This window comes from Strigops habroptila, chromosome 10, assembly GCF_004027225.2.
Source record: "Strigops habroptila isolate Jane chromosome 10, bStrHab1.2.pri, whole genome shotgun sequence".
Lineage (NCBI taxonomy): Eukaryota > Metazoa > Chordata > Aves > Psittaciformes > Psittacidae > Strigops > Strigops habroptila.
Window position 1 is genome coordinate 2,738,468 of NC_046359.1, and position 23,222 is coordinate 2,761,689.

Below are 23,222 nucleotides of genomic sequence, written 5' to 3' on the forward strand. Positions count from 1 at the left end.
TTCAGTCATTGAAAGCTTGCTTCATGAACTGAAGCTAATTAATGCTCTCATGTAGGGTTGAACCCAAACTATCAGAATGACAGCAGCCCCACAGCTGAATTACTCTTTTAGTATGCTGTCCCTTAAAATTCCACCCAGTCACTAAAAGGATGGAGTACATGATTAAAATCTGCTATGGGAAGGGAAAACATGAACAATTAAATTAAAATCTCCTACAAAACAAAGATCACCTAAGATATTTAAATACAAAACAACTTCATATTGCAAAAAAAGCTTTATGCAAAAAGCATCCTTTAATTATCTGCACAGAGTTACTCCTTGCTCAGCTCTGCTGGGAAGCTCTAGAGGAGGTACCTTTGTCAGCTCAGTCTTTTACATAGCTGCTTCAGTAAAGGACTGGAATATCCTAGCATCAAAGCACAACAATGACACTGACGGCATCAACTATGCATATTTTTTTAACCAGAATAATTTGCCCGTATAGATGTCTGGAAGCATATAAAAATAAAACCCAAGCATAGATTGAGCAGAACCCTTTCCCTTAGGAGTGGGAAACAACACAGGTCATTCTTACAAAGGGTATGAGACTGGAATATTTCCAAGTTACTTTCACATTTTGCAAAATGACTTTAACTTGGGACATTGTCCATAACAGTCCTTTCAAACCCTTCCAGTTTATTTGCATTCCTAGCTGCTTTTGTTTGGATACTTTGCTTTCTGAAATAGGCAAGAATGAGATTTCAATGTGTGTTTAGGCTGGGAGAAGACAATCACATGTATATGGCTATAAAACCACATCTGCTAATGTCTCTAAATGATGCTACAGCTGCTGAAAATCATAGCATTTACTTGTCTAGGTTATCAACTAAATCAAAATTATATTTACAACTGGATTTTTCATCAAATACATGGGATTATCAAAGGTAACATTTCAAAAGGAATTGAGTTAGGAGACTAAATCACATTGACTTTCAATACAATGCAGGCATCTATGTGACATAAATATATGACATATATAGATTAGTATTTTCAATACTAACCTGTGTCAAAGGTATAAGGCCTTTCACTGAGTTGAGAAACAGCATACTGTAATTCAGAAGAAGCTAAGGGAAAGTGAGGGGCAGAGGAAGCATAACAGGGGGCACAGCACTTTGCAGAGGCCATTAGGTGAAGCATGGTTTTGATCTCAACCACGAATAGCTGGAAGGCTTCCTCATGCTGCCTTGACAGAGGATTAGCATCTTCTTCTGCCTAGTGCTTGGATTTGTTGTGATTTATGCAAACCAAGACCACTTGTGAGATGCAAACCAACAAGGCTTTGGCAATTTTTTGTAATAGAAGATATGAAGATTAGCCCCATAGTGGAGCAAATGTGGGCAATGAGGCCGCAGTTGTGGAAGAATGGATGCTAAGGAAGCAGGAGCTGTAGGAGGCTGTAAAGCCTGTGGAGGCCCAGCAACAATTCTTTTTCTAGCCATTGGACTGGGCTCAGATACGTCACTTAAGGTAGTGGCACACAAGGAGAGGGAAGGCTAATACAGCAGCAGCTTCTTTACAGATGTTTCAGAGTCATCTGTGAGGCCTATAAATACCCTGGGCATGTATGGGTTATCTTTGCGTGACTGAAATGGTGCATAGATCTGCCGTCCCTGACTGTAGCTATGTGAGTGAAGATGTCTACTGATGATGATTTAGGCAGGAAATGTTCTTTTCAGATTCATATCCAGGACAATATCACTGCAGCTCAGAAGTTTGTGCAGCTCCCACAGAAGCATGTTCCCCTGCTGAATAATTGATTTTGCAATGGCTTTCTACCGTGCACCATACAAAGTTTTGCTTCCAGCAATGTCTCTAGCCCTGAGGAAATGATGTAACATGCAGAAAACTGACAGAATTTTGACTTGAGTCTTTAGACAACCAAAAAAGCCAAAAGCCTAAAGTGTTGAGTTCTTAAGTTTGTCAACTCCTCCTGAACTTCCAGGCAGCTTCCCTTCTAGATGGGTCAAGTTTTTTCTGTCCACATACATTGAGAATCATGGTAGACAACAGAAGTGATTTAGGAGCGGTGAGCACCTTAGCAGAAAGGAGAGGTCCTTAATTTATTTCACTGTGAGCAAGTCACAAACCTAATGTCTTTGATTCCCTCATGTTGAGTACCTGTAGCTATATTTCGAAGGTTGCTGAAGAGCTTCTAAAACTACAATGGGAAGTACACTGCAGACAACTTAGAACTCCCAAAGCTAAGTAACAGGCCCCAGGCAGCTGTGGACCCTACCATGTGGCCAAAGAGACACTGATGCTGAAGTCACATAAGGTGATGATGGCGAATGGCTGTGACCCTGCTGTATATAGGTTTAGGCTTGAAACTGGGACCTAGGACACTGATTCCTGTTATGGATCATTATGATCAAGTTCTGTACACTTCTGTAACTGCTTAGAAGAAACCATCCTCTTTTCTTATCACTTCAAACCAATGAAAATCAAGTCCAGGATGGTGGCTGACTGGAGGATAATGGAGTACCCTCGAAAAACAGTCTCTGCAGGTTGACTTGAAAACCACCTGTGCTTCTGGGGCAGGAAGAATTCCAAGAGAGGTGACCAGGTTGTTCAGTTCACTCTTCAGATAACTGGCAAGTGAGATGCCAGTTTATCCCTTATAGGATTCCCTGTACCATGGGGAAGGTAGACAGCTTGATGAGGATAGCACGAAAAGAAGGGATCAGAGCTTCCCAACACCAGATCTTGATTCCCAGTATGACAAGATCATTCAATAGCAACAGAATCCCAGGCTGCATTATGGTGAATCAGTTGAGGGAAATGATCCTTCCCCTCTATTCAGTGCTGGTGAGACATAGCAGGATTGCTGGGTCCGGTGATGAGCTGCCCAATATAAGAAAGATAACAGACTTACCAGACTGAGTCCAGCAAAGAACCACAAAACCAATTATGGGACCAGAGCATTTTTCGTAAGAGGACAGGCTGAAAATGCCTGGAGAAGAGAAGGTTCAAGGGGATCTTATCAGTGTGTGTAAGTACCCAAGGGGAGAAAAAGAAGAAAAGAGATCCAGACTCTTCTCAGTGGTTCCTAGTGACAGAACAAGAGGATATGGGCACATACTGAAACACGGGACTAGATTATCTCAAGAGCTCCCTTCCAACCTAAACAGTTCTGTGATTCTTTAAAGACACTGCTGTATTTCTTGTCTGCAATTTAACAAGTCTCAGGGTCATCTATGGAATTTTCTCCCTTGCCATTACTATACATAAGGTAGCACCAAGGAATATTGAACATGCAGGGGAAAAAAAAATCCCACAAACAAAAAAAACCAACCAACCAAACAAAAAAAAGCCCCATACACAAACAAAGAACCAAACTAATAGGGACCAGAAGTAAAAATGGGATCTGATACATCCTCAATCTGAAGAAGTTGCATGGAGTTGGATCCTTTGCAAGAACCTATATGCCACACAGTATTCTCCATAGTAATGTAATTCAGTTGCTTACCAAAAAGCTGATCAGATTTTGCTTCTTCATGAAATACAACACCAAATTGTCAGTAATTGTCATGTCTCATTTGAGATACCAAGGCTAGCGGGCAATCTCAAAATGTCATTTCTTTAGTAGGGAAATGTGGCCATGACAGTCTACTGCAATTTTGGAAAACAGGGAAGATGTGTTAAATTCAAAGCTGCCTGTCCAAAATAACCTTAACAATTCAAGTATGTGTCTTGGCAGAGGACCTAAACGACTCCTCAGAGAAAACCTATCATCAATCTCAAAGAGAAAGCTACATGATTGGTTAAGAAGGTGTCAGATGTGTTTATAACCAGGTGAGCTGAGCACCTTTCTAACTATATGGAGTCACTGCCTAAGTGAAAGGAAACAGTTTGCGAGGTGATTATCAAAGACAACCAAGAAATACTTGCAGAAAACAGTTCATTTAAGCATCTTTGAAAAGTCTCAACTGGTTTAGATTGTAGTATATGCATTTTGTATTGATTACTACAAAGGTACTAAAAACAAAGCAGCTGAATTTGACCCAGTCTGATGCTTTGAACTGATGAAATGCAAGAGACTTGGGGAACAGCCATTGAAAAAACAATCTTGAGTTAATGAAAGGATATTGGCAAGCTCTGTGATTCCTGAAAACCAAGAGTTACATGAACTGCCTCTCTGGTTCTTATATCAACTGTACCTGTTCCACATCCTGCTGTTAGGGTTAGATGGAATGGTTTGACAACTTGCAGATGAGACAATTTGTACACTGTGTATATTCAGACATATACCTTGATACACCACCTTGTGAACTGGGTTCTTGCATAGACAACTCCTCAAGTCTCTAAGGACTTTTTCTCTAACAGTGTCACATAATTGACTGCAGGCTTTAGTAATATCTAATAAGGTATTTAGATCCTCTGAAGCCTAGTTACAGTGAGTTTAATCAAAGGAAGTCTCCATTTCTCTCACCTCAAATATAAGCCACTTCTCTTCACTCCAAAATCCCCCAATGCCCTATTTCCACTCCTCTTATAATCTCTTGTTCACTAGTGTAACACTACAAGTCAGTGAGTGGCTTCCTGCTGATTTTAATTCCTGGTTTAAGGCCTTTTATTTAACACAGAAACAAAGTTTCTGAGGTACTCAGAGCAACAAACTTTCAGAGTCTTGATTAAGTCTCCTTCTCCGCTCAGCTGTTCTTCTAGATTGTAGCCAGATCCAAGTTTCCGTATCCTTCTCATTTATAGCTTCAGCCCTCATAGTCTCCTTCAAATACTTTCCTAAATTTTTTCCAATATCCAGTACATGGAATCTTTCACAAGTGCTTTTTGATCTTGATCTTCTCACTTCACTCTTAGCATATGCTAAGAGTAAGGGGCAAGAGCTAAAGCTTCTAGTGTATACCTGTGTGCCATGAATGAAGCCTGGGATGGCGTGGTCTGGACAAAAACATGTTCTTTGTGCACATTCCTAGCAATACGTTTTCTGATCACTGTCAACTATATTACCACTGTGCTCCTATCTGTTCTTACAATCAGATTATCATTATCACCTTGAACCTCTAACTGGGCCTCATTCCCAAACTTTGTCTTGCAGATCTTTCTGCACAGTGTCTGTAAGATACTTTTTAACGCATGTGGTTAAAATTTTCATCCAATTCTCAAGTCTTGGTACCTTGCATATGGAAATCACCTTCTCTCTGGCCTTCATAAATGCTTCCTTGTCCCACCTGTCATATCTGTCCTTCATCGTGTATCTATCTACCTCTCTCACTCTGGCCAGATCCATCCTCTCTTTATGCCTTCCACTGCTTCACCTTTTACATTGCAACACATGCCACAAACCCTCACGTTCACTTGTCCCTTTACAAAGTTTTCTGAATCTGCTTCTTGGAAACTTACCCATTGTTGAGAGGACAGCTGGTTCATGAGAGCAGCCCATGTTTCAAAGCAGCACCTTGATGTTTGTTCCTCTCTGCCCTCCCGGTAAACACCTTCAAAGTTTCCTTATTGTACCCTTCAGGTCCTTCTTTTGTGATACTACATGAAAAATGCTGCCTTGCTGAGACCACAGCTTGTCATGCTGACCAGTACTAACTCAGTGCCTCCTTATTCTCTGAATCTGTCAGTATCCACTTTTCCCTATTCCTCTGGATCACATGGCAAGGTTTTCCTGACAGAGGTCAAATCTTCTGCTGTGTTAGTACAATTTCTGACATGGAGTTCTGTTGGGGGCTTCTGGCGTAACTACAATTAAAAACACCCCATAAATCCATTCTAAGCTTTGAATACAACATTGAATAGTGCCTATCTAATACACAGGGCTAAACAGACACATTCATTAGCAGCCTGAGCAAAGCTGTGGCTCCAAATTAACTTCAAACTAGAGTTTCACAAGTGAAGTGCCAGAAAAAGAAATCAGTCTATCTCCCATCTACCTACATTTTCAGACCACAGTATGACAGAATATATCTGGAAGTAAGCAGATCACTGTTGTGTTTTCAAAGATGTTAATTTTGGTTTTAAACCAGATCAAACTAACAAGACATGAAAGAATTACAAAGTATTCCCACCTGCTAGAAGTCAGCACAGTCACCATGACTTTAACAGAACTGTAGCAATTTATGCCAGGTAAAGCCTCGGCACAATATACTTAGAAAAAGCTCACACTGTTCATTAGGGGAGCAATTTCTTGCAGATGATTTTTAATTTCAGTTTAGCACTTCCCTTAGTCTCAACAGAGAAATTGTTCCAGCTAGCATTATTGTCCCATGTTCATCACTACAGCAAAGGTGGGCGTTTGCCACCTCAGAAACATATGGTCAGAATGCTGTGGTAGCTACAGCACCCTCACGATGTACGCAGGTCAAGGTTCAGACAGAGGCACTATGTTTTATTGTACCAGCTGCATTAGATGCAAAAAGCTGACTTAAAATTTAACAGTTCATGAAATGCTTTCTTTTTAAAACAGATTTTTGATCAGTCTTCCTATCTTTTTCTTAGAAAAATACAAATTCTGACCTAGCCTACTTAGGAGCTCCCAAAAAGCAGAGCAACTATGATTAACACCCTACCCATTCATGTGGTATATTCGTTAAATATGAATCTCCAGGTTTAATGGCTTGGATTTCGCTTGCTAAATCTTCCATTCTTGTTTACTGTAAGTGTCTAAGTGACCTTCTGGTTTTATTTCTGCTAGGCGGACTATACAGCATTCATATTCTGGCAGCCTGACTCGACATAAGGACATAAGGTGGAGACAGTTAACTTTCTGGTCCTTGCTAAAGACTATGCAGTTCTCTCGCAGTGGAACAAGAGTGGCACCCAGTGGCCAGATAGCTTGGACCAATACTCATGCCTTGAAGTGTCTGCCTTCTGCATTTTATAAATCTCCTCCCAACATCTTGAAGACAGAAATCCTTCTGTGCTCAAGTTTGCAGACCCCTCTCCTACCTCTGTACTTGAAAGGCAGAAAGTAGAGAACTGAAGAGAAAAGGTTTCCTCTCTGTACTCTGAGTATCACTTTTTCTGAGAGCATAAATAACCCACCACAGGTACTAGGCACTTTCAAAAGGGTACCACTTATTTCTGAGGGATTGGGCAGCAAGTGACTTGCCTGACATCAGCATAGAAGAAAGAGAAGTTCAAAGACCTCATCTAACTCTAACACATTGTCCAGTAAGTCCAGATAAGGTAAACATATGTTTTTAAACTGCCCCACAGAAAATATTGCAGCAGGAAAGGAGAACCCCCGGATGGATCCTGCTTTTTGATCTCCCCCGATGGGGTACACACAGGCTCTGTGCTGCTCCCAGTCTGTGGCTGGGTTTGGTTTTACAAGACCATAAATTAGATTGTTGCAAAGGAGGCATAGGTGGTAGGTGGTGGCATAGTGTGGTTATGAATGCTGTTACCTGTGTGATGGTACACACTTCACAGGCCTCTCAGAGGTTCATGTGATTTTGTATTAATTTTTCATGATATACAATCAGAGCGCAAGTCTGGGTTTCAGTTGATACGGTATGCTGTACTTTTAACGAAAATCTTTGTGGGAGCTGTTGCAAGTAGGGAGAGAGCTTTTGCTTTTGCTTTTTTTTTTTTTCCCTTTAACTTAGGAATACTTAATGCTTAAAACTGGAACATCAATTTTGAAAACACTCTGCTAGAGAGCCTAATTAAGATGCAAACAACTATTACCCTCATAGAAACATTCTCCAAGATGGAGACCTGGGTATTGAGTGAACAAGACCAAGCTCACTAAAACACCAATGCTCCAAAATGCTTTAACATTCCCAATGATAAATGGGTGATAACGGTGCAGCGGCTTGCAGTGCTCAGTCTGCACCATTAGTTTTGTGGGTTTGTGGTTTTGAGTTCTACTTGCAGTGTGAAAATCCCCATTTCTACAGAGTCCAGCAGATAATGTGAGATTAGTTTTGATTCTCCTAATTTCCTGACACTACTAAAATTTTACCCCGAACTTTGCATTAACTGATATTCCTTCTAAATGCTCTAGCACCTAAAACGGTACAATCAAGAGGAAATCAAAACTGTCAACTATAAATAAATGTTCTAGTATGGATGGCTATAGCTAGAGCTTGACAATGTGACCTGAGTAGATTAAACGGCTCACAAATCAAAAGGCGCATCAGAAGAATCAAGCATTAAAAGAAATTCTAATGTTTTAAAATAAATATAATGATTTTTAGACATCTGCTGTGGCAATACTGAAAGCCATGGATCTTTGTACTTCCTGAGTAATGTTAGCAAAGAACTCAGCAGTCTGGACAGAATTTTCTGCCAGATTTTCTGTTAACAGGAATTCTTTGTTCCTTGACTGTTTAGTTTTTGCTACACAACATAACTGAAGTGGTAACGAGGAAAACACTGTTCTTGGTCATAATGCGGCTTGATGAATCCACACTGGTAGACTGACAAAAAAGTAGGAAGATCTTCCCCATAACTGGATTGTTTTGCTCTAGGGAAAGACATTGATATAGTAATACCCTGTTTTATTTCACACTGAATGTAACTATTGCACTAAGCAAAAAATCTAGTTCAAAAAAGGTATTCTAAAATATATTGCCTCCACATTAAAGAGCAAGAAACAATCTTGAAGTTCCTCTACAGAGTTAATACTGAAGATGTTTCATGACAGTTTTGCACTTCTTTGCAGCCTGTGGCTTCTAAAATTACTGTGACTATGGAAATAAACACCTCTCTGCTGTTATCTTACCTAACCTTTTTCCCATTTGCTAATTTTTCTTCTGCATTTTATCCGGTAACAGTTTTCCTCCTGAGGGAGGGCAGTCACTGTGTGTTTGTACAGTGCCTGGTGCAATAGCCTTCTAAAATCTATTTAGGATCCTTATGAGGTAGTGCAACAGAAATAATAAACATTTTATTTTAACAAACAATAGAAAACAGTGTCTTTGAGAACAAGCCAAAGAATAGAGGCCTTGTGGTATGAAAATACTTCCAGCAGGGTGGAAAATAAAAGATTTTCTGTATCTAACCTCTTTTGGGTACTACATTTCCTTTTAATTTTTCAGTGCAATCTGACCACTAACAAGTTGTCATCTTATTCACCTTAAGATAATGTAAAATAATTGTCAAGTAGATTTTTCTGCCTCAGAATTTGAATGGAGTGTGGCATTTCAAAAGCATGGTGTGAACCCCATTTTCTACACCACCATGCCATAACATAAAACTAGTAATAATAATCCCAGCAACACAATCATTTTAGGTCAGTCACACTGTACCTCCTTTTAGAGGGGGTTATTTTTAAATTGTAACAACCTGAACATAGAACCAGTAAATAATTAGTACCTACGAATGAGCTCTGCAAGTCTGCAAAAATAAAACCTGAAATTGCCACTGAAGTTCCGTAACTACTGTGGAAGCCTTCCACTAGTGCACATGCTCCTTCACGACTATGGCCACAACTTTGGTTTTAACCCTTGCAACCTGAACTGAAGCTGCAGTCAAGAAAGGAACTCCGAGTAATCCCATGGGGGTGTTTCTCCACAACTGATCTCAGGACCTGAAACTGAGCTGCTTCAAATGCCCAGTTTATTTTTGCCTGGCATCTATCTATCTGATCTGTGGAAAACATGTCGAATATTCCATTGGCTTCGAAGTTAGCAGGCTCTGTCTCTAAGGTCAAGACACAACTGAACGATGAAATAATTCAGATAGTGGATTCCTGCCATTCTCAAAATAAAGTATTTCACCAGCATTGAAAAATGGTTTGGTTTTTTGGTTTTTTGTTGGGTTTGTTTTTTTTTTTCCCCAACTACTCTCACCCTGGAGGAAGGAAAGAAAATAGATTTAAAACTTTAATAGATTCTTGGGCCAATCTCCAGCATCAAAATGCAGTTGTTCAAAGTCTAAGTTGAGGAGCCACAAAAGCCTTATTATTGCTGTTTATGGTAGTGCTCTCCATATACCAACTGCTTTCTACATATTTAAGGACTGTCCTGACCATGGTGCTCTTAACCCTTTGTTTTTACACAAATACCAGAAAGTCAGTCCTATCACTCTTATTACAGTAAGAGATGGCCACATGAAGCACCCAAAGACTTCTGTATGTGCATCTAATCACAAAGAGCTTGTACTTTAACTATGGCAGAACAGTATTCATATACAAAAACTGAGTGGACTTGAGGTTTCGAGATGAAAAAGCTCAGCCTTGGTGACAATTCAGTATGAAATACATCGTTAAAATAATATTCTGATACGACCTTTTTTATTCACTGAGAAAAACTTTCCAACTGACATCTTTTTTGCTTTAGTGTTAAAATAGCCTGGATGCCTCAGCTGGTCATGAAACTGATCCATCCAATGCCATTTTCACACCAGCTCCTCCTCAGACGCAGCCCATATTTCTTCAAATTTCTCCAGGTTTTAAGTAGAAAAATCACCATATTATCTCGTAAAGCCCTTTTGGAAGAGGACAAAGTAACAAGTATTATTTGAAATCTCACATTTTCACCACAGGTGGAGCTTACATTTTCTATCTAATTCATAATGACTTTAAAATCAAATAATATATATTAAGATGAATACTTTATACCTCATAAACTCAAAACTCCAGAGTTTCAGGTAAGAGTAGGACCATGACATTTTATCCCAGTATTCCACTGTATGTAAACAATAAAACTTAAGCCAGCTTTTTTTCTTACTGACATCAATTGCAAAGTTCCCAATGTTTTTAATGACTGCACAATTAGTTCCATTTTCATTTTTCTTTTAAGTGTGGCCCCTTCACACATATATTCTCTTTCCTGCTGGCTCTACTAATGTTCACACACATCTTATTTGTCTCACATGCATAGGATCCAACTGTGATAAACCTGATTGGTGTCAGAACATGACTGAACCCACGACTGTAGAGAGATACTAATGCAGATATTGTTTATCAACCTTCTTCCACTCAATTCTTCACAGGACAACACTAGAATACCTTACAGCATCTGCTGTTACGACTTAACTAGAACAGGCTACTGATGGCTGAAGCCATGTCTAATGCATAAAGCTATTTAGAATTGTACCCATTATTTATCCCGAGTGAGGCATTACTTTCTGCGAATCCTTTAATGTCTTCATTTTCTTTTATCTACCTAACAATATCCTCAATTATCTGTGGCTTTTTAAAAGCTGCTTAGTTTTCTGGAACCATCTTAACATTCAGTTTCACTGTGATAATAGTCATCAAGCACAGAATTATAAATCAAAATGGAAGAACCACCTTAAAATCCAAGAATTGTTTGAAAGTGCTGTGGGGAATGGAGCTTCCTTAATCCTCTGTGACAAGAGATATTGCAGAAATACTCTGCCAAAATGGCTTCTGATGCTATGAGTCAATTTTATGATGAGCAAAACTGGACAATATATTCACATACATACATGCCCATATGTACGGACACATGGACTTACATGTTGGTACAGTTTATTGCAGCTACAATTCTGTTGCAAGATGCAACTTCTCAGTTTATATATTGTAATTACTAATAAGAACACTACTATTACACCTTTTTCTTCCATGCCAATTTCCCAGCCAGATCAAGACATACGTGTTGTAAGCTAAAACTGAAAAAAACTTTTGCAGAAATATAGGAACATTTTATTTTCAAAGGAAATGAACTACAGGTTCTGAACACACTCTTAAGATTTCGATACACATAAATAAGCCGAGCCAGGCACCCATGCAGTATCCAGTCTAGCTGCAAAATGGCCTAGTAATTAGAATAAAAATTAAAATAGAAAACGCTCCACTCTGAGTATAGAGGCTAATTCAATTCTAGGCTGATCTGCAAGTCTGTGAAGCTACACTCCCATCTTATCAGTTGAAAACATACCATCAACACCCAAACGCCTGTTCCTGGAGCCTGCAAGCAACAGTTCTACCCATCTGAACGGGTGTCAGACAAATCGAGCTACCACAGAAAACAATAAACTACGCTTTAACCCACAATGATGACTAACAGGGTAATTTTATTGCCTACAACCAATAGAGCGCGGTGGTAACGCACACACCGGCATCACCGCCATTCCAGGCCCAGCCCCGCCACCAGCGGAGCCTGCAGGACCTCTCCCTGGCAGGCAAGAGAAACCCTTCCGGACTATGTCCACCATGTGCGCGGAAAACCCTCTGCGGCCGGAGCGACCGGGAAGAGCCGACCCGCAGCCCGCGGCACCGCGCGGGTCACACACCGCGGCCACCCCAACCGCGTCGCCCGGGCTGCCACCAGGGTATGCCACGCCTCCCCGGAACACCAAGCCAATCACGGCGCCGAGCAGCCGGATGCGCCCGTACGGAGACACGCCGGGGCACAGGAAAGGCGCTTCCTTTACCGGGTCAGCTCCCAAGGCACACCGTAAGGAGCCGCCGCGGTGCCGGGGGGGAATGCTCTGAGCTTTCCTTTTCCCTAGAGAAGAGGAGGGAAAACTGTGCGCGGCCGGATGGCGCCTCCGCCCCGGCCCCGCTTCTCCAGGGACCTTGCGCCACCCTGCTTCCCCCTACGCTAAGGGCTGCTATGCCGCCTTTGGTGTGCCGTCACTAGGAGCCTGCGCACTGCGGAGCCCGTCTTCTAAGGCATTGCGGGGAGGAGTGGCCAATGTTGGGCGGGAGCTTCTCCTAACCCCGTTTCGGTCGGGAGAGACCGGGATTGCTACGGGAGGGAATCGGGATTCGGTCTACTGCAGGGGGTTCTGACGAGGCGGAGTGGCTTGTGCGCTGCCCCCGGCCCATCAGCAGCTGCTAATGGCGTGTGCGCTTGGAGGCTCGTCTCCTCCTCCCGTCGCCTAGTCCCGCTGCTCCGCGGCTTTTCCGCCGTCGGTCCCTGTTGTGAGGCCGCTAAGAGCTGAAGTGCGGTTGGTAGCCGCTCTTCGGACAGGCCGTTGCGTGTTGGGCTGCAGCGTTGTGCGGCGGGCCGTGCTACCACAAGGAGGGCCCTCGGTGCTGGAGCTTGTTGGCCCCGGGGTCTGTAATGGCGAGGTCAGAGGTGGCGGGTGCAAGTAAGAGAAAGGCGAAACATCTGGTCCTGTCATCCTCAAAGTGAAAATAATTTTTAATTAGCTAATGCCATTGTTTACATTTGGGATTTTTTATCTTTACCTCTGCTTAGAAAGGCAGGTGATTCAGTAATAAAAAGTAATCTTTAACTTTTTCTTTAGGGACACTTTAAGTGTATTCTGTCTTTCTGTGATGCCATGAATTCAAGCAGATTATCCTTAATGGTTCTTTTATACAGTAACGAAGGATAGACAGTGAACAATTGTGAGAGGGTTTTGTTTTACCTGATGTTTTTGCAAAGCTACAAAATGAGAGTTGCAAAAATCCCACAAATAACGTGCAAAGCACTGTATACAATAGTCAAAATACTGATGTTTAAAATTTAGCACTTGTGTTTATAAATTATGTGTTAGTAAACTTTGTAGTGTTTTTAATGTTAAGTATATTAGAATTTATTGCATATACTAGAACCATCTCTTAAATGTCTCTCTAGGAGGAAGGAGCAAGAGTTTTGTCTTATGGCCGCTCCAGGAAAGGTGGCAGCTTTCCGTCTGCCTCCCCTGCCAACTGTTGGAGAGATTATTAAACTCTTTCGCCTTAAAGCCCAGAAACAACTTTCCCAGAATTTTCTACTGGATTTGCGATTGACAGGTTAAATATTTTATTGTTATATTTTCATCTACTGTAAAACACGTATCCTGGTTTTCTTCGGAATCCCGGTTCTAGCTAAGGAGATGGTGTTTGTTACTTGTAAATGCCTAGAAAATGTGTTTATTTATAAACAACCCAGTAACTTTTAGGTAGAAACTATATTCATATATGAAATATGGATTATTGATTGAAATGTAAAAATCCAAGCCTTAATAGTATTTTTACCATTCAGGTGCTATTATAGTTTACAAGTTTGATTAAAAAAAATTACTATTTTTTCAGATTATTATGTATCATAGTACTGTAACTCGTCGTGCAGTTTATTTTATTATATAGTCTGGCTAGGAAGGTAATTTGTGTTTGTTTATCAGAAATGTAGCTTTTTTTGAACTAGTTACATTGTTCTCAACAGTTTTCTCCATTTGCATGTCTGCAATGATGGCAAAGCTGTCACTGTTTGGTCAGTGGTGGGTTTCTTTACTGTTCTAGTGGTGGCTGGGTTTTGCAGTAAGAAATGCAGTGCAGCTTGTGTAGCTGATGGTTTGAATACATGTGAAGATTCAGGCTGATAAACATTTAGAGTACAAACATAAACCACAGTTCCACTTCCTGAACAACTGGACTCTTACCTTGGATTTAAAACGTCTGCATGCGTTTAGTAAAACCTTACGAGTAGACAAGTCTTCAGATATTTCTTATTGCATATTTAAGAAGTTATGGAATGAGCAGTAAAATTTCTCTCAGCACCTTCTCTCCGTGCTTCCTAAGGACCTCTTTATTTCATTGGCTACATTTTTAATCCTTATTTTAAAACCTTAATCTATTTTCTTTCCTGGCTGTAATACCTTCCAATATTGTCTCCTTCCACTAATGTACAGGTATTCTTTCCTCACCTTTCAACTGCCCCACTTTCTATGACTACCTGTTGCCTGTATTCCAACCCTTAGTTTACTCCAGCTCCTCCCTCATATAATTGCTGGGTTCATATTGAAATCTTGTTTCTTCTTAAATTTCCTTGAAACATAGGCTCCAAGAAAATGTAGTGAAATACTGTAGCGAGACTTTAGGATGTTGAATACAAGTGCTTACTTGCAGGAGAATAGTCCTGCTGATTTACAGATGAGAAGTAATACTCTGTTTTCATTTGATTCTGTAATGAGCAACAATGTATATTCAAGACATTAAGCTGAAAATAGTATTTTTAAAATAGTTGAGGGTATCTTGTACTACGAAACAAATCTGAATTCTCTGTGGTTTAGCAGGTATGTGATTAACTGGGATGTGTCACTGTTTATGTCTGTTCTGAGGTAAGCACACTTGCGTTTTAACAATAAACAATGAGTTTATCTAAGTGAGCTGGATCTTCTGCAGAATAAAAGCTTTGTGTGTTCCTTGTGTCTTGCAGACAAGATAGTGAGACACGCTGGCGACCTGAAAAATGCTTATGTTTGTGAAGTGGGCCCCGGGCCAGGAGGGATTACCAGATCCATTCTCAGTGCTGGTGTTGAACAACTCCTTTTAATTGAAAAAGATACTCGATTTATTCCAGGATTACAGGTACCAGCTGGAGAATAACTTGTATAAATGTATCCACAATATTGAATAAGAACAGTTTAAGAACATAGAAAGGTGCTAAGTGTATTGCTGAGATCTCAGCATTAAAAACAGGCTTGCTGCTTTGGCTTAAACCAGAGCTATCATTTGCTTGAAGATAAAAATACACAGTATAGCAATTAATTGCTCCTGCTTTCTCATAGATCCCTCAGGACCTGATCCTGCAACTGACTTAATGCCGAGTCTTGTCTTTTTTTTTTCTGATTAAGATGCTTCGGTTGCATTTCACCGTGCAGATGAACTAATAGTTTGAAGGCTGAACATAATGTCTTTTGGTCTTATTTTGCATTTTAATCCTAATAATTATGCTTTATAAAATTGTGAAAGCATATTTCCACTCCAGTTAATGTTCAGTATGGGTGATATCCAAATACAGAAGAATAAACCAGTGCTTATTTTACATTAAAAAAAAAAAATGCTCTTTAACTTTGGTTCCTTTCTTTTAAAGTTGATATAAGTTCACAAGTTATTGTGGCATTTTTCAAATTGCTGTTTTGAAAAATAGTTGTTTGCTATTAAATTGTGTTGCTATTAAATTTCCATGTTTATGGAATTTGGATGTATAAATCTAGGAAGAAAAACAGCGTAGAAAAATCTCCTTTTAAATCAGATTTAACTGTTTTCTTGTGCCTCTACAATCTCAAAGGTCTTTCCTTATATTGCACTGTGTCTTCTGTAGTAAATCAGCAGTGAAAATAAATAGGCAGTTCAATTGAGAACTGCTACCATCTCTTTGTAGGACAAAACCAATCTAAGATAGGAATGAAAATGCTCATATACTTAAACCTGAATATGCATGTAACTATGTCTTTGTAGGCTTAGCCATTAATAATTTACAGTATGCCATCTTTATGAAGTATGAAAACTTCATGTTTTCACTTCTCTTGAGTGGGGGCAAATCTGCATTTCTGTTTCAGATTTTAAGAACTGTTTTGGGATTGGAGAGAATTTGAGATTAAATGATACTTGTTTTAGTTAACAGGTTTTTAAGTATTTACACAATTTTCCCGATCTTCCAAAATGCAGCCACTACAACAGATTTCTCTGAATAAAAGTGTACTTTTCAGGGTCTATAATGAGGTTTTGGTATGTAATTATCTTTACTGTTCAAGTGAATTAACATTAGTCATTATTTTTAATTAGCAACCTCCTTACAGTAGAAATAAATATGCCTGAATGAGGTTATTGAATATAAAGATGCTATAACTCGGTAACAGTGGATGTGAATGAAAACTATATATGTTGCATCCATTACTGTTAAATTTGTTTTTTCCCTCCAAATAAGATGATGCATAATAGAATGAATCTTTCTTTTGTGATAATGTGGGTTGTAATACCTATTTTTTTTCTGGTTTCCTGTTAAAAACGCTATCAAAACCAGATGCTCATAAATGGATTGAGGTTTGAATAGCAAAACATCAGAGATTAAAGTAACAACTGAGGACTCTTACTTAAAAATGTCTCTTTAGATACTTATAAAATCACCAATGTAAAGTGTCCAGTGTTTTTCATTAACTTTTCCGGGCTGTGGTCTCTATCAGAAAACTGAAGTTGGGATCCTCTTTGCTGCAAAACTGAAATATAGTGAAAAACATATGCGTACAGAGTAGAAGTTTACACAAGCTGAGAGTCTGTCAGTTCTGTCTCACTTTTAAAGAATCACAAATTCCCTGTGCCATATGCCCTCATAGTTATGAGGCTGGGAAGATTGATGAGGAGTGAAAGGGAGCTCTCGGCCAGAGAGTGTATTGAATACAGAATTCTTCCAGGAAGACCATTTTATTTTTTAAACTGTGCCCTTCGTGTTTTCTTCATGCCCTTTTGGTTGTGCGTGATCAACGAGATGATCTGTATGATGCAGAATCACTTGGCTCATGTGCTTGCTGCACAAGAGCTCCTGGAACTGTTAGCTGCGCACATCAGTCTTAAAGTGGAGAACGTTTCAGTGGGTTTCCAAGTCTTTATTTCAAATTATAAATATACAACTGTGATTTTCTACTCGCAAGTTAAATCCAGTTCTCATTTATGTTGTGATACTCAAAAAAAACCCAAAGTCCTCTTGACATGAAAACCATTATTAAAAAAACAATGTAACATATGTTAATCCATTACTGTGTAGGCAGCTGTCTGCTTCCTCTTATGCTATTTTCTAACTTTATTGATCTTACATTATCATTCATTCTGTTATAGCATTTATTACAGCTTCAAAGAAAGATTTGACAAATCATGGCAGATTAGTGAATCTGTATGCCATATAATTGCTAGTGTAATGCTGAAAAATCCATTAAATGGTTTGGAGTTGAGGTTAGATTTATTTCTTCTATTTGAAAATAATTGCATTTAAAATACATAGGAACATATAGATTTAGTTGAGCTTTTCTTTTTCTTTTTTTAGTACTCTACACAAAATTTAGCTGTTTTGGTGGTAAAAAAACTTTTACTCAGAAAAATTTCATGCTGAGGTTTGTTGAGCAGTATGAGAAAGCAGCTCTTCTTTTGGCTCAGAGACCTGTGAAAGCTGTTTGTGCCCCTGAGCATATAAACATGATTCAGACTGGAGATGGAACTAACAATGGTGAGCAGTTTATTTCAACAGTTAAGCCACTAGCACTTAACTGTTTATGGTTTTGGATTTCTGTGCAAAAGCAAAATTGTTCTTTGAGCCATTTTTCATTATTCTGACATAGGAACAATAAATATCCCCAAAATCTTTGTAAAAATTGACTTTGCTTTTGAATTGTGCTGTTTGTAGAAAGCTTCATACTGTAAGAGAAAAGGTTAGTACAACACTAAAAAACTTAGCTAGTTCTGATTGTGTAAACTGACACCAGAAGTGAAAGAGTTGGTCATGAAACCACAGCCTGTTCTGAGGTTGCATTTCAGTCTTAATTAAATACTAGATAAGCTGCAGAAGTGGGATAGAGAAGTTGGCAACAGTGGATTTTTTTGAAATGTCTAAAAAGATACAATTTCTTGAAATTTTTCTCTACTGCTAGATACTCATTCCCTCATTTTGGGGAACTCCTTGGATTTTAATGGTGCGAGTACAAGCTACTACAGGGAGTATTGAGAGAATGTTTTCCCCCTTTTTTATATAAAAGAAAAAATGACTGAATATTTCTGCAGCCTTCTATCACATATGGCTAAAATTGGATAATAGACCCTGCAGCGGCAGGGGAGACAGAATAAACAACATGAGCAGTGTTTCCATAGGTAATGGATGTAAAAACTTTTCAAAACCTGCTGCTTGCTTTATTACTTAAATCAGGTGGGTTTTTATTAGTGGCCCAGGTTTGTTAATTGTCCTTGTTGAAGACACTCTTAGTAGTCTTTTCAAGTTTAAATTCCCTGTTGAGAATTCTACAGCTGTGAATAGTGTTTACAGTCACACATTAAACTTTTTTTGTTAGTGTTTGCTTTTTGAAAGTAAATACTTACTAATAGTACCTCAGTTTTAATTACGGTTGTGCTTTTTTGTGTATTGAAAATAAATACATAGCAATGTTTTTGTTTCTGCTATGGCTGAAACTGGAAATCTGTTAGTTAATACTCACTGTGAATTCTGCTTTCTTGCTTACAAACAGTTGTTATCCGAAGCAGCTCCAGGAAAGGTGCGCATTCTTCATGGAGATATCCTGACATACAAGATGGAGAAGGCTTTTCCAAAGCACTTAAAAAAGAACTGGGAGGATGGTTAGTATTTGGATTTGGTTTATTTCATTTTTAAGGCTTCTTACATCTTAAGTGTGGTGGTATAATTGGAGTTCACTCAGTGCAGGTGTTACTCTTTTCTGGTACATTTTGAAGGTGAGAAGAGAGAGATGAGCTTGCTTTCTTCCTTTCTAGAAGGAACTGGTGTGACATTCATCTTAAACAACAGTGAGGAGCTTTCTGGTGATTAACCTTTGAATGTCTTGACTGTACAATAATGACTCTTGGAAAGTGTAAAAGCAAATAATTTTTCTGTATTAGTGTCATGAAAATCTGAAAGGCTGGTGGGTTTTAGAAAGATACTTGGCCATCTCTGATACGTGTGTAATATCACAAATATTCTAGAAATATCACAGCCTAAAAAGTGCATAAGAAGTGTGCCAGAAAACCAGCCTGAATTAGTATTATCATAGAATCAACTAGGTTGGAGAAGACCTTTAAGATCATCAAGTCCAACCATTAAATGCATGTTATTAAATGCTGTAGGGTCTAAGAAACAACACACTTGCATTTGTTTTGCCCGCTTCTATTGCACTGCTGGTTAGACGTAAGGATCCCCACTAATGAAATGCCTGCTTTGTGTTTGTACAACACACATACACTGATAGGATCCATAATTGAACAATACATATCACTTCTTAATGGTTTAGTCTTGTACTTGCCGTAAACCCTTTTGATTTCAGAGGACTCTGTACAGAAGGAGATCTCTGTCCAATTTGATCTAGATGATTGTTTTGGGAATTATGAAGACGTGGTGAACTACACTGTTGTAGTTTTGCTGTTGTTACAGTTTTGCTATTCTGGAGTAGCTCAGCTGAAATCTGCTGATGAGCTAAAAGTCAGCTGAAAGCTACTGATTTATTCAAATGTAAATGAGAACCAAACCTAACCACTTTTTTCCAAGAAATTACTGAGAATAGTAACACAGTTTTGTCAGTGTTAGACAAATGTAAATGGAAAGGCATAATTCTGGTGAGGCACGATAAAAATTGTTTTCATATTTGAAGTCTAGGTTGATATGCACGTATCTTTCTTTCTTACGTGTTCTTTCATGGCAGAATCTCATCCAAAACTCTTTGACAGTTGTTTTTCTTCCATCAAATGTTAACAGAGCCACCAGATATACATATCATTGGGAATCTCCCCTTCAGTGTTTCAACTCCTCTAATCATCAAATGGCTTGACAATGTTTCCAGAAAGGATGGACCTTTTATTTATGGCAGGACGCAGATGACATTGACTTTTCAGAAGGAAGTAGCAGAGGTAAGATATTAGTGTTTTCCCAAAATTTTACAGATGCTAAATGGAACAAAAATTTGCAGCCTCTTGTTTAAAAGTACAAACACAATCTTAGATGGCTTTAAAAAAAAGAGGAAAGAGTTGGTTTGATTTTTAGTTTGTGTGGCTGTAAATTTTGAATTTTAATGTTGAATTAATCATCTGCTCTGATCCTTTCACAGGACATAATTTTTTATTTTTTATTTTTTTCTTACGGAGAGATATATTTCCTTGAGGTACTTAATCTGTTATTTTCTGAAGTCTTGATTTCTTCAGCATGAATAGATTCCACAGCACTCTTCTGTTTTTAACTATCTTCTCTCTTGGTCATTCATGCACCTTTTCATCAGTCTATTTTTCCTTACCTTTCAATCCTCTCAAGAAATACACTGATACTTATTTCCTTTGCTCTCTTAATTAAAAGTATTTTTTTTAAAAAGACACCTTCCTTGAAATAAGAACGGAAGGTTAGCATTATTTCCAGTTGTGATTAAACACTTAACACAGAGGAAGTGTTTGTCAAGACCATGGAAGCTGACTCTTGCTTTTTTGAACGAGACTTGAGAATCAGAATTATTAATGGATTGTTGCCAGTCTTATATGTGTAGGAAGGCATCATTTGAGTTCCGTCAGAGCAAGTCCAACAGCAAACTGTGTCAAAGCTAAACTAATCTGCTATGTAGTATCATTAATTCTAGATCAGTTGATATTCCTCAATGCTTTCAGATTTTAAGTTTATTTCTGTTGCCATTGGATGAAATAGATCATATTACAAAGGCTGGAAGACTTTTTGCTTTGTATTTATGAAAGCAGTATGGCTTCTTATCAGCATCTCACTTGCTTAAAAAAAAAGGAAAAATGAATTGAACATCAGTCTGAAAACTGAATTTCCATCTAATTAGTCCAGTGTTTGTAAATACCAGGGGTTTGATGTGCAGCCTAAATGTGTGTGTGATTTTAATTTTAATCTTTCAAAGTAAAAATCCTAATAGGAAAATTTTGCTGGGTTTTTTTGTACATAAATTAGTAATAAGTATATATGCAAGCGGCATGTCTGCAGTCATTTTTGGGGGTCACAGAAAACGATATTGTGGTGTCCTTACTCTAGCCCTGCAATCAACATTCAAGACAAGTACTGATATTTCCAGTAGATGGCTCTAGAGAACACCAGGGACAAACATGGAATAAGCTGGATTTCTTAACTCAGTTCTGAGCTCATGTGGTTTCAGGTATTAAAAAAAACCCCAAATCTCTTTTCCAGAAGAACTTCATGTCATTTGAGATCATACCTTGTTGCAAAATATGTCTAATGGACTATGAGGTAAACTGCAAAGTAATAATGGGCAAGATGCAAAGTTTTGTGACAGCAGTGAAAAAATCGGCCTAGCACTGAGTGAGAGGATAAGTGCACTCAGTACTTTATATAGCTGTAACCAGCTGCACACGCCACTGGTGACATGCAGATTATAGTGCTTCTGCACCCAGCATAGCTCAATGAGATCTAAAATACCATGCACTCTGTAAGTTCCTTGTACTTAGAATGCTGAGAAGTTAGAAACACTAGGAAACTGAATATGTTGTTCGAGGTAATACAGTCAGTGATTAATCAGTGTTAATTATTGAGTTTACATTCTGGGATCTCTTGATTCTTTTTTTACGTCTATTTAAACTCCGATCTTCCACCGAAGACTGAATTGTTCAAGATTTCTGGTTTGTGTTTCCATGATTGATTTGACATCATGAAAAACTGCTTTGAGAGAAGCTATTTTGGTTTATGGTTAGGAGGAAGGATGGTAATCAAAATCTCTGTCTTTTTCTGGCCCTCTGGAGTTGCTTAAGTTAATAATTGTAATTTGACATACACAAGCATATTCACTACAAGGAAATAGAGAACAGTGTCATGCAGATAATAAGTAAGTTGCTACTGATATTTATATGTCTGTGGTTTGATATTCTTGAAAGAAAAATGTGTTATACCCAGAAGTTTGATGTCCTCACTCATGTTTCTAAGCTTAGAGTGTAAATGTCAAAAAAGTGTCAGTGTATATGCCATAAACTTGGCAGAAGGGTAGGAAGCTGTCATGGAATGAAGCCATGTGCTTTATCATCAGTTAGGATAACTTGATGTTAACAGTAAGAAAATAAAGCATTGTTTGTGGTCAAGCTTGTTTTTGCTAGTATAACATTAGAAAATACTTTTGCCCTTGTTGCAGTGGTAGTTTCCTGCTCTTCTCTTTCCTTGTAGCAGGTATGCTGGCATGAGTTATGTCAGTACAGACCATTCTGTTCTCATGTGATTTGATTAAATTGATTAAAACTTGGTTGTTGAGGAACCAGCAGTTATGTTATATGCTGAATTCTGAGACCTGTTAAGGAGCATAAGGCCAGATATTCACAGCAGTAAAAATGGCACTTTTAATTGTTGAGCAGATAATTTTTGTCTCCCTGTAGTTTAAATTTGTAAATTGGTTTGTTACTTTGTGGATAAGAATTTTTACCTTGCCCCAAATTCCTCAGACCCAGCCCTTGGTTGCCTCAGTTTGCATCCTGAGCCATGTACGTCCTGGCCCACTTCCATTAAAATTAGTCATATTTTAGTTTAACTAGAAGATTATTGTCAGTCTCTAATTTTGAGTAAACCTGGGCAGAGAATAGTTTGCCTGAACTGCTCTGCCAAAATGATCTGCAGGCTGGGAGGTGGGGTGCTAAACTGTTAGAAGAAAGGCATGTGGAACACTTAATCATTTTGTGTCTAACACTGCTGTCTATTTAGAACGCTAGGCAAAAAGTGCTAATAAAGTGGAAAACTCAGATTTTTTAGCAGCAAACTAAAGAGAAATTACTATTACGTTTTCATAACTGATACAGGTTGGATATAAATATTTACGTTCTAAAATAAAATAGTTGTTTTGCAGAAAGTGGTTTGTGTAGTAAAATGTATTTAATATTCCTT

General features: G+C 38.7%; 1 protein-coding gene across 10 annotated transcripts in view; it reads left to right on the forward strand.

Annotated features, from left to right (window-relative positions):
• The first annotated feature begins 1,248 nt into the window (after positions 1 to 1,248).
• The window catches only part of TFB1M (transcription factor B1, mitochondrial), a 38,402-nt gene continuing 16,428 nt past the window's right edge, over positions 1,249 to 23,222 (forward strand). For 3 of the 10 annotated variants that reach the window (XR_003993558.1, XR_003993559.1, XM_030499939.1), the window contains exons 1-5: positions 11,972 to 12,357; positions 13,509 to 13,666; positions 15,072 to 15,223; positions 18,865 to 18,973; positions 20,103 to 20,254. Coding sequence is in view for 8 of the 10 variants with exons in the window: in XM_030499939.1 (XP_030355799.1) it covers positions 12,125 to 12,357; positions 13,509 to 13,666; positions 15,072 to 15,223; positions 18,865 to 18,973; positions 20,103 to 20,254 (804 nt within the window). In the remaining 2 variants the exon portion in view is untranslated. The other 7 variants (XM_030499943.1, XM_030499945.1, XM_030499947.1 and 4 more) reach the window with 7 other exon arrangements.